The sequence below is a fragment of the Pristis pectinata genome, chromosome 5, assembly GCF_009764475.1.
Source record: "Pristis pectinata isolate sPriPec2 chromosome 5, sPriPec2.1.pri, whole genome shotgun sequence".
In the NCBI taxonomy this organism is placed as follows: domain Eukaryota; kingdom Metazoa; phylum Chordata; class Chondrichthyes; order Rhinopristiformes; family Pristidae; genus Pristis; species Pristis pectinata.
This window is the reverse complement of record NC_067409.1, coordinates 45,018,119-45,030,975: the sequence shown is the minus strand read 5'-3', so window position 1 is coordinate 45,030,975 and position 12,857 is coordinate 45,018,119. Positions and strand designations below refer to the sequence as shown.

Below are 12,857 nucleotides of genomic sequence, written 5' to 3'. Positions count from 1 at the left end.
AAAAACAAGTAAAGCCTGAAATAGATATATGAATTTAGGTAAAATATTCATTTTAATAACATTAATTCGGCCAATCACAGTGGTGAAACAGTTATACTGTTGCCTCACAGCTCCAGGGGTCCATCTTTTATTCTAACCTCAGTGCTATTTATGTGGAGTTTACTCATTCTCTCTGTGACTGTGTGGGTTACCTCCGAGTGCTCCAGTTTCCTCCCATGTGCTAAGATGCTTGTAGTTATAAGTTATTCCTTACTATAGGTTAAAAATAAAAAGAATCAAAAGGGAGTTGATGGTCATGTGAAGAGAAGAATAAGTTGAAAGGGTTCAGTGAAATAAGAAAAGGAGGAATGGAAATGATTGGGTCGTTCCCCTGGAAGCCAGCACAGACCCAATGCACAGAATGATCTCTTCCTTTGTCATTAAGTATAATGACAAAGAAATGTTTTGATGGCCAAGAAGTGTTTTCCTTTTGAAATTGGCAGAGTAATATTTCATTGAATTTTAAAACCTCTTCTAAACTCGCTGTTTTCTTTACACTTCAGATAACTATGTGGTAACAGACCTTGACTCCTGCGTTCGATCCTGCAGTCCTGGTACACATGAGGTGGATGAGGACAAAATCAGAAAATGTAAAAAATGTGAAGGACCTTGTCCAAAAGGTAGATCTTTCTGAGCTGCCCTTCAGTGTGAACCATAACTTCAGTTAGACCAACAGCATGTTATATTGCTCAACCTATTTGTATTGGCACTTATCGCTACACAAGTACATCATCTTATTTCCATTCATCTCTTCTATGTCCATGTCTCCTCATTCCTTTTTCATTCATACACTGACCCAATCCAATTTCAACCAGTAATCCTGGAAGTGAATTCACAATTTCTGAATTTTTCTGAAATATTTTTTGCATTTAGTTTTGAATATATGACTACTTCCCTTGCCTAGCTTTTCAGAACGTTAAACATCTGTCGTACTCCCCAAAATACTGCACCTTACTGGCTTTGAATGGCTGTGCCATTTCCCCTTCTTCTCGCTGTCACCTCAAAGGTTATTTTTAGTTCCTAAAGAATTCTCAGTAAGTATACTTGCTGTTTTGGCATGCAATACAAATGTAGTATTATATACACTGCCTTCATAACTATATTGAATATCGGCTTGAATAGCAAAAAGGAGTACTACCATAACTGAGCTCTGAAGGACCCTTTGTCATTCCAACTATTCTCATAAATTGTTCTCCTAACCAAGTTAATTCATTTTTTTCTATTTTCTCCCTAATTCCACTCTTAATCTTCTATTAATGATATTTCATAACAGCTTGTAATTTTCCCAATGTCCTCCTTGATATCGCATGAGCTCGTATATAATGGAAGAATTAATTACATTGCACAAATTATTTTGTGTGTATTCGTAAGACAAAGGAAATTGATAACTGATGGAAAGTACCTCTGATCTGATTTTTGCCATTTAATGCTCTATGGAATGTACAACAAGAATCAAAAGTAAGGGTCCTTACAATTGTAGGATAGGTGGCTGTAAGATGGTGTTGTTAATTGTCTTGAAACTCTCTTCTTGCACAAGCATGATTTGAAATATTCTAGAGGAAGTAAATTAAAAATAGGCATATTTTAAAAAAATTGCAGCCACCAGTAGACTAAAAATTCATCAATTGGTTCATGAACAAGAAAATATCTAAATAGTTTATCTAATTATATATATCCATCCATAGGGAGTATTGAGTGATTGCCAGTTGGGTTGAGAATTCAATATTTTGCTTGCCAAACTACATGGTTTTCTATATAAGGTACACATTGAGAAAAAAACAAAATAAACCCATAAGATTGAATCAGACACATCTTTATGTTATCTTGCAGAATGTCCAGTGAGCATATTAAGAGATAAGAATCACCGTTTTCCTTGGGGAGGCTGATTATTGACCAGATGAATATTCGAATAGTTGGGAATTGAATGGAAATTGTATGTACAGTAGGTCCAGACATTCATAGAGTCATAAAGCAATACAGCACGGATACAGGCTCTTCAGCCCAATGAGTCCATGCCGACCATGGTGCCCAGCCAGCTAGCCCCAATTTCCTGTGTTTGGCCCATATCCCTCCAGGCCCCACTTCTCCATGTACCTATCCAAGTCCTTCTTAAAAGATACTGTTGTACCTGCCTCAAACCACTTCCTCTGATAGCTCATTCCATATACTCACCACCCTTTGCATGAAAAAGTTGCCCCTCAGGTCTCTTTTAAATCTTTCCCTCTCACCCTAAACCTATGCCCCCTAGTTTTGGACTCCCTACCCTGGGGAAAGAGACTGTTACCATCCACCTTATCTATGCCTCTCATAATTTTAAACATTTCTATAAGGTTGCCCTTCATTCTCCTACTTTCCAAGGAACAAAGACCTAGCCTGGCCAACCTCTCCCTATAACTCGGGTTCTCTAGTCCTGGCAACATCCTCGTAAATCTTTTCTGCACTCTTTCCAGTTTAAAAAACATTTTTTTTACATTCAACAGCAATCACAATGATCTTTGTAGTCTGCTTCAGATCAAAAGGCACAGCTTTATGCATATTTGTGGTGGGAATGTCACCATCAAATGAAAGCACCATTTTATTTTATAAATAATGAATTGTTCCCTCCCATGAAACAAATATCAAGAATATAGCAGGTGGTCCATGGCTTACTGTATTTCTATTATTGCTTTTCTTGCTTAACAAAAAAGCACCAGGGAGAAAGTTAAGAATGTGCAGATTGCCACAAAGCTTATCACCAATGTAGAGAGAGAAATTTCCCTAAGGAATAGATTAAGGTTCAAAATCTGATTAAATGTGTCCTGCTTAACTGCTGCTGCCTCTGTTGCACTCTTGTACTAAAAGACAACTCGGTCATTTTTACTCTTCTGGCTGTACCAGGGCTTGTATATTTGCTGTAAAACCAGCTTGAATCCTGGTACAGATAGATCTTTAGTTTTTTATATATAAATATATATAAAAGTTTATATATATATAAAATTTTGCAGGATGTAGGTGTAGTTGGCAAAACCAGAGTTCATTGCTCGTTCCTCGCCCTTGAGAAGGTGGTAGCAAACTGCCTTTTTAAACAACTGCAGTCCTTCTGGCGATGGTGCTCCCATAGATTTAAACCCAGCCATGATGAAGGACAGACAATATCTCATCAAGTCAGGGTGTTGTGTAACTTGGAGGGAAATTTGCAGACACCCACTGCCCTTATCCTTATTGGTGGTGGATGATGTAGGTTTGGCAGGTGCTGTCAGAGTAGTTTAGACAAATAAATGCTGTGCATTCGGAACCATTGTACTCTGGCTTTGGAGAGAATGAATGTTTAGGGTAGAGATAGGTACTCATCAAGACCTCTGCTTTGTACTGTCTGGTGTCAAGTTGGTTGAGCTGCACTCATCTAGTAAGTGAAAATTATTTCATCATACTCCAGACTTGTGCTCTATAGGTGGTGGAAAGACTTTGTGCTTTCAGAAGGTAAGTCACAAGTTGCAACGTGTCCAGTCGCTGACGTACTCTTGTAGCAATGGTATTTATACAGTTGGTTCAGTTGAGTTTCCAGTCAAAGGTGACCCTCTCCCCTCCTTCCGCCCCACCTGGTGATAGTAGTAGTGCTGAATGTCAAAAGTAGGTGTTTAGACTCTTGTTGGAGTCTCATTGCCTTGCATTTTTGTTACGCAAGTGTTACTTGCCATTTATCAGCCTATTCTACAGATGTATACAATGTTGCTGTAATATTCAGTAGGTAAATTGAGGAGTTGAAATTGAGCAGTGAACAGTTTCTCCATAAAAACTTTGTACTACTTTGCACTATAGTCATGAATAATAATTGACTGAAATAAGTATTTTAAAGACAGTCTTCCTGTTTCTGTCTCACTTTAATAAATACAATATAGTTAAAAATTTTCCTGTCTATAAAATATCACTTTTGTTAGCATATTTGTCTCGACTTTTGCTATTATAAATTCTATATCCACATGAGCTGGAATTTCCAATGAAAATAAAGGCGAGGTTCTCAGCACTCAGTCTTGTTGTGGAGGCAATCCAGGGTACGCTCATGCACAGTTAAATATGTCAGCAACTTAGCACCCCTCCATAAAGTGCACCATTGAAAGTTTGTGCGGTGAAAACTGCAGAAATGAACAAACCTATATGAACCAAGAACTATTTCTGACTGTAAAAATAATTATACATCATCACTGCTTTACAAATGAACGTTATATATATTTGTTTTTCCTTATATGTATGGAAATCGAACATATGTAAAATTAAGAAAGAAAGTGCATAACTTTAATAAGCAATTTGAATAAAATAATCTTTCAAATATAATAAAACTATGTCAGTTACATCAACTTCCTAGAATTTGGCTCCTCTAAAGTACAAACAATAGGATATTGACCAGGGATCAATATAAAAAAAACTGTGAACTGAACACTTGTGAGAAAACATTTTACTGTTTGATATCATTATCATAAATTCTTAATATTCTCTGCAGATAGAGATTGTGGATTGGAATCATCTAATTATACCACACAAGAAGCCATTCATCCCAATATACATGTACCAGCACTTAGACACAACCTATTTAATCAACTCACTTCTCATCCTCTATAGCCTTTTAAAATTTTCCCCTTCAAATATTTATTCAATATTTTAAAAAGATTATTGAATCTGCATCCACTATCTTTATGACAGTGCAATCTCAGTCCCAAGTGGTTTGAACCATGCACAGAGACTTCAACACAGAACCAGTTCTGATATTTTACTGCAGTATTGAGCATGTGCACCATGAGATGGATGAGATATTAAACAGAGACCTCATCTGTTCTTTCAAGACATAAGATTCCCCACAGTGCCATGTCAAAACAGAGCAGGTTTCTTCCCTGTGTCCTGATCTGTATACAAGTCTTATTCAGTATTATAAAAGTAGTTTTCATTGATTTATTGCTGGTTGTGTGGCCTGAATGTGCACAAATTGGCAACTACATTTTCTGTTTTATAACAATAACTAGTCAAAAGTCAAGTTTGTCATATGCACAAGTACATGTATGCACAGGTGCAGAGAAAAACTTACTTGCAGCAGCAGCATCACAGGCACATAGTATCACTATACTTAAAGTGCTCTCGTAGCTGCAAAGAGTTTTTTGCAGAATTCTAAGTTCATGAATGGCACCATATAATGGAGGTGTATGTTTAAAAATAAATATATCAGAATCTAACCATTTGCTTGTTTGTAATATCTCTTTTCTCAGATTGCAGTGGAATTGGAGTTCCACCCTTAAAGGATGCTATGTCAATCAATTCTTCAAATATTGATTCATTTAAAAATTGCACCAAAATTAATGGCAATGTGGTCATTTTGGAAGTCACTTTCAAAGGGTAAATCATTTCTTAACATGTTCTAATGATTTCCTGGATAACGTAATGGAAAATAATCAAGCTTTCCGCACTTAATTGAGGATAAAACCATTATTTGTAGCATAGATTCTGAGATCAATTATACCAACATTGTGATGTTATTCTCTGAGGGACTAGATCCATGATGAATCAGTTTTAGATTTTTTGTATGCTTGTCGTGATTTTTCTTTTCCATGTTTTTTTCATTTTTAATTACTCTAATAATAAGGAATTTTTCTTGTATCCAGTGTCTCTCACTAAGAAGTCATAATGAATATATTACAGGCATATACATGAAGCACCAATAATAAGTTGGGTATTGAAAGCTAGATCTGCTTGGGATGATACCAAATAATATCATGTGTTTTTAGAATGGTCTTTTAAAAGTTAAGATAGTATACTGGTCATATCTTTGACTCTTTATCTAAAAGTTGTGATCTATGTTTATGTTAGGCAAAAGGATCTGGACTAGATCTAATTTGAGCTTAAAATTCAGAAATATTGTGTGATAGTTTATCCAATTTCAGGTGAATTGTTTTAAAAAGAAGCAAAGATTGTTTTAATAGAATATATACTGTTAATGCCTGCTTTTCCATTTTAGTGATAACTTCTCAGGAACAGCTCCACTTCGCCTGGAGAAGTTGGAAATCTTCAGAACTGTCAAGGAAATTACAGGTTAGTTGATTGAGAAACAACTTCAGGATTCGTGTCTTTTAAAATAAAATCTAATTCATTGGAAACAGTCTGCCCTTTGTTCTGTAGTATCATCTTCGAGGAAGGTCCTGAGTGTGAAGCTGTAATTTCTCAGTAACTTCCTCGATAAATCTATGCACGTCATGAGGTTTGATGCATCATTGTAGATGTGTTGTAACATTTTGAGTCTTATAATCTATTCTGGTTGAATGATAAGAGGTTTTTAAATGAAGGACTCTATTTGAATTTTTAAGAAAAGATGCACGAGAACATCGATTTAATGGTTCAACAGGATGCATAGCACAGAAAGAGGCCATCTGACCCATTCAATCTATGTTGGCATTTATGTTTCACTTAAGCTGCCTCCTGCCATTCCTCATCTAACTCTATCAGCGTAACCTTCTGCATCACATGCTTGTCTAGCCTCCCGAAAAATGAATCTGTACTATTTTCCTTAACCATTCCCAGTGGCGGTTAAGTTCCACATTCTTGGCACTCTTACAGGAAAGATGATTCTTCTGAATTCCCTATGGATTTCTTGGTGACTCTGTTATAATGGTGGCCTCTGGTTATGCTCTTCCCCAGATGTGGAAACATTCTCTCTATCTATTCAGTCAAAGATAACATAATTTTAAAGACCTCTATTAAGTCAACATGTATACCCTCTCATTTCTGGTAACATTGTTGTAAATTTCCTCTGCACCCTCTCCATACCAGTGTATCCTCGTAATGTGATATCCTAAACTATACACTGCGTCTTAAGTAAGTTCTAACAAGAGTTCAATATAGATATGGCATCACTATCCCACTTTTCAATTCAGTCCTTCTGGAAAGAATACTAAGTGTTTGACTTGCATTTCTTATGACCTTACTAACCTGTGACACAACCTTTTAATGTTTGATATGTTTATACTCCAAGATCTCTTTGATCTATTACCCCGTTTAGTCTTGCATCTTCCAAGTGCTGATCATTCATTTTTAATACTTTTCATTTCTAGATGTTCTCCTTTAGTAAAGATTCTATTATCTTTTCCTATCACCCATTTTTAAGCTGATTTTAAGTGTTTTTTAAATGGTGAGAGATTGAAAGGTTTTCAGAGGAACCTGCATGTGCACATCTAAAAGTTAATATGCAAAGACAGCAAGCAATTAGAAAGACAAAAGGTATATTGCTTTTTTTGCAAGATGGTTTGAATAGATGAATCTTACTGGAATTATAAAGGGCCCTTATGAGATTGCACCTGGTTGTCTTGGTGTAGCAGCCAGCATTATCAAAGACCCCACCGACCCAGGACATTCACTCTTCTCTCCTCTTCCATCGGGTAGAAGATACAGGTGCCTGAGGGCACGTACCACCAGACTTAAGGACAGCTTCTACCCCACTGTGATAAGACTATTGAACGGTTCCCGTATAGAATGAGATGGACTATGACCTCACGATCTACCTTGTTGTGACCTTGCACCTTATTGCACTGTACTTTCTCTGTAGCTGTGACACTGTACTCTGTACTGTTACTGTTTTTACCTGTACTACATCAATGCACTTTGTACTAACTCAATGTAACTGCACTGTGTAATGAATTGACCTGTACAATTGGTTTGTAAGACAAGCTTTTCACTGTACCTCGGTACAAGTGACAATAATAAACCAATAACAATACCTGCAATATTGTATATGGGTCTCATCTCCCTACATAAGGAAGGATGTATTTGCATTAGAGGGAAAACAGCAGATTGACTCCTGTGTTGGGGATTTGATCTGAGCAGAAATTAAGCATTCTAAGCTTACCTTCTCAAAAGATTAGAAGAATGAGAGGTGATCTCTTTGAATCATACAAAGTTCTTGCATGGCTTGACGCGAGGGGTAGAACTGATACTTACCCTGGTTGGGGTTTCTGGAATTAGGGAACATAGTCTCCAAATAAAGTGCTGGCCTTTCAGGACTGAGATAAGAAAAATACTCTTCACCAGGGTAGTCAATCTTTAGAATTCTCTGTCTGTGGGCTTTGGAGGCTTAAATGATAAATATATTCAAAATAGAAATTGAGTTTTTTTTTGGATATTAAGGGAATCTGGAGACATGGGATTAGTGCACAAAAGTGCCAGTGAGGTAAAAGATCATACATGATCTAACAGAACGGCAGAAAACACGCAAGAAGCTGAATACTATTCCTGCTGCTATTTTTTATGTTTGCGTACAGGTGTAACATTAGCTTTATGCCAGTCCCCTGGCACAACGCCTTTTCCCATCCTTAGCTATGCCAATGTTGCTGTTTGCTTTAGTCATCAGCTTGTTTGCTACTTGTCATAATCCATATTGAAGACTTCCACATTTCTTTTATTAACATTCTTAAACTGGAAAGTTGGCTGCTCTTACAGCCTTTTGGCTTGAATTTCCTGCATACTGTACACCATTACCGATACAGCCATCTTCATTCTGTACACCTGCTCAAGCCAGTGAAGTCGTCTTTGTTTGATCAAAACTATGAGTTGATGGCTTCAACACTCCATGCAGGAGATTTCAGCAAAATTTCTTCTTATGTTATCTCCTCAAAATAACACTCTCTTTATTATCCTTCCCTGATCCCACAACTCTGCCTTTATCAACATAAACCTCCATTTTGTTTTTAATTGGATATAATTTGCATTATGCTGAATGCTGCTGTGGAAAAGAAGATGTTCACATGTAGAACCCAGATGAGCTGGTCATAGACCCTTACCTGTGGAATAATATCTTCTGAATTTCTTCAATATGTACATCTGATACAAGGTTTCACAAGTATGATGCAATTTTTTAATATTCTTGTGTTTCTTTTAGGATATCTTTTAATTCAAAGTTGGCCAGATAATTACACAGATCTACAAGTGTTTGAAAATCTTGAAATTATACGTGGCCGGACTCTGCATCAGTAAGTAGTTGATATTGTCATTTGATAAGAATGCTTTATTAATGCCAAGCAGTCATTTGTTAAACTAATTGCGTTGTGTTCAAAATGCAATTTTTAGTTAAAGGTTGTCAAACATTCCACACTTGGTGCGTAAGCTGTGTCCATTAAATTTATTATACCTTAATATCACATTTCTGAATGGGGTTGGTGTTGGGTCCACTACTTTTCACATTATATGTCAATGACCTGGATGACAGAATTGATGGCTTTGTGGCCAAGTTTGCGGATGATACAAAGATAGGTGGAGGGGCAGGTAGTGTTGAGGAAGCAAGGAGTCTGCAGAAGGACTTGGACAGGATGGGAGAATGGGTAAAGAAGTGGCAGATGGAATACAGTGGCGGGAAGTGTATGGTCACGCACCTTCATAGAAGGAATAAAGGCGTAGATTATTTTCTAAACGGGAAGCGAATTCAGAAATCAGAAGTGCAAAGGAGCTTGGGAGTCCTAGTGCAGGATTCCCTAAAGGTTAACTTGCAGGTTGAGTCGGTAGTAAGGAAGGAAAATGCAATGTTAGCATTCATTTCGAGAGGACTAGAATATAAAATCAAGAATGTAATGCTGAGGGTTTATAAGGTGTTGGTCAGACCACATTTGGAGTATTGTGAGCAGTTTTGGGTCCCACATCTAAGGAAGGATGTGCTGGCATTGGAAAGGGTCCAGAGGATGTTTACAAGAATGATCCCAGGAATGAAAGAGTTAATGTATGAGGAATGCTTGATGGCTCAGGGGCTGTACTCACTGGAGTTTAGAAGGATGAGGGGGGGGATCTCATTGAAACCTACCGAATATTGAAAGGCCTGGATAGATTTGGACATGGAGAGGATGTTTCCAGTAGTGGGAGAGTCTAGGATCAGAGGGCACAGCCTCAGAATAGAAGGACGTCCCTTTAGAGCAGAGATGAGGAGGAATTTCTTTAGCCAGAGGGTGGTGAATTGTGTGGAATTCATTGCCACAGATGGGAGGCCAAGTCATTAGGTATATTTAAAGCAGAGGTTGAAAGGTTTTTGATTAGTAAGGGCATCAAAGGTTACAGGGAAAAGGCAGGAGAATGGGGTTGAAAGGGAAAAATAAATCAGCCATGATCGAATGCGGAGCAGACTTGATGGGCCAAATGGCCTGATTCTGCTCCTATGTCATATGGTCTTATGAATCAAATGTGGTTAATGTGATGTCATGATCATTGAAAGACAGGTGGCTTGGTGCTACTGTTGTGAAATTGTGGAATGTTATTTAGTTTAGTTGTTCCTTTGTTCCACATTTTGCCCAATCTTTGAAGGTATCTTGGGTAGGTACAAAAAGTAATCGGAGAAAGTTATAATATTTGGTCATTAGCTCAAGGAAATTGGAATCCAAAATTAAGACAGTGGTGCTTCAATTGTGGAGAGCCATTGCAATTTGCAGGAAATCTGCCAAGAGCTACAAAGTATCTACTGAAGGATTTTCCCATAACTGAGCAGTTCCAGATTGGAGGCTGTGCACCAGCCTTCTACACAGCAAAGCACTGGCTGTGGGGTTTTTGAAGAGAATCCTTTGTCTTCCTTCCAGATGCTAGCTTTATCCTGGATATGAATTTACCAAGCTTCTAATAAGGGTGCTGCGGAGAATAGAACTGGAATATAGATCTATGCAAAGGTAGAAGGAGAAGGTATCATAATGTCAGATTTTAGATGATTTTGATTTGCAAAAAAATAAAACTACAACAGAAAAGAAGAGAGAAAAGTTCCATGACACAGCAGTTCACTCAGAAAAGGGAATATTGTTTTAAAGTATAATATTAATTTCACCTTTCAATGAACAAGTAGAGACTGGATAGGCTGGGTTGGTTTTCTTTGCAATGGAGGTATCTGGGGTCAGTTAGAGTGGATAGTGAGAAACTTTTTTCCCCTTAATCGGACATCCAAAACCAGAGGGTATATGTTTAAAGTGAGGCATAAGAGAGCTAGGAGGGATCTGAGGAAAAATGTTTTTCACTCAGAACTTCTAGCCTGGTGATGGAGCCTGATACTCTCACTGCATTTAAAAGTATCAACACGAGCATTTGAATTGCCAAGGCAAAAAGGTTTTTGACCAACTGCTGATAAATGGTATTAATATAGATGGGCACCTGATGGTCAGCATGGATGTGGTGAGTTGAAGGGGTGACCTCTAGGGGCTGTGTGACTGTCATTAACTCTCATTAATGTAGGCATAAGCACCTGTCTTTATGGGTGTAATTTTCTTCACAAAACTTCTTTCCACTGCAGTAGCAGTACGTCATTTGCTTTGGTCAACCTGGGCATCAGCTCTTTGGGACTGCGTTCCCTCAAAGAGGTTAGTGATGGTCATGTAAGAATCAGGAGCAACAAGAATCTCTGCTATGTTCAGACCTTGGACTGGAAACAACTCTTCAAATCTGCCAGACAATCAGCTGGTTTAAAACAAAATAAACCAGACGCAAAATGTGGTAAGTGAATAATCTTAAATCAAAGTCTCGCACATTTAACTTTTTAAGAAATTATTTTGAGGTTGTTTCTTTGACCTTTAAGTTGTCGTCCTTTGACTCTGGAGGTCAGCAAAGTATTCAGGCTTTGCTTTGCTTTAGGATGTTGAAGCCTTGCTATATAAAATGCTCTCCAGCCCAGAGCTTTCTGTTGTGCCTTTATCCAACACCAAACTGTTCTTCTAGCTTTAATTTGTTAATCCAAAACTAGATCAGATATTACTTCTTTAACTGAGAAGTATCACCATCACTTTTTCTGTGTGTATATACAGTATAATCACTTATTTAATCCTTCAGTAATATAAAAGTTACTGAATGAGTTTTAAGAAAAAAAGGATCATAGTTTTTCATTCAAATAATGCTTGAAATCAATATTGTGTCCAGCCTGTACCTTGTGCATTAGGCTAGAGCTTTGATATGTTGCCTTGATTATATTAAAAAAAAAGATTGCTGATATCATTAAACTTTTTCATTAGTTTCAATTAATTGGGGCTTTCACAAGTTGACCAGACATCCATCTATATTTTTTATATATATATATATATATATAGAGAGAGAGAGAGAGAGAGAGAGAGAGAGAGAGAGAGAGAGAAATGGATGGATGGATGGATGTCTGGTAGATTTTTTTTATATATGTATAGATGCTTTTCATTCCTTAGCACAGGCATCCTTCACATTGATGAAAGCAATTCTCCAAGTCAACTGTCCTGCTCCAAAATGCAGCAAAACATTTCTGATAAGTGCCCTATTGCCTTACCAAATGATTTTGAATTGTGAAGCATTGTGGCTGACTTATTCTTCATAAAATCTCCATGCTAAAATCAGTCAAATATGTTGCTTTTCATTCACAGTCATTGAACATTTTCTACCTGTAGCTTAAAGTCACTTATTTAGCAATCTTCATTGAGGTGCTGTTATTCATCCAGCTCTTCAAATTGGAATTGTACCTGTCTAGTGCTAAAAACAGGTATCTTAAAAACTAATAATTAAAATATTGAATGCCATCCTCTTCTACTATACAATTTAATACAAAGGTGCATTAAATCTTGTAATATTCAATTATGCACAAATACATGTGCAAATTTAGTGGAATGTTCTGTAGGTATTTGCACTAATGCTGTGAGACTGTTATTTAACAGAGTAATGGCTTGAGCACCTAATTAAGGTTTTACACCAGGTTCTGAATGCAACATGCTTCTCCTGGTGGTTTCGATTCTTCCCATTCATTCCTCAAAAAAAATGGAAAACTCTGATACAAAATGAGATGTTATTTATGTGGCCAGAATCCTGCCAATTTTAATCAGGTTTGATTATTCAAT

At 37.2% G+C, this 12,857-nt stretch overlaps 1 protein-coding gene across 1 annotated transcript in view; it reads left to right on the top strand.

Annotated features, from left to right (window-relative positions):
- The window catches only part of LOC127570235 (epidermal growth factor receptor-like), a 214,400-nt gene that overhangs the window by 164,680 nt on the left and 36,863 nt on the right, over positions 1–12,857 (top strand). The window contains 5 exon segments of the mRNA XM_052015548.1: positions 543–659; positions 5,274–5,400; positions 6,020–6,093; positions 8,930–9,020; positions 11,303–11,502. Of these exon segments, the coding sequence (XP_051871508.1) occupies positions 543–659; positions 5,274–5,400; positions 6,020–6,093; positions 8,930–9,020; positions 11,303–11,502 (609 nt within the window).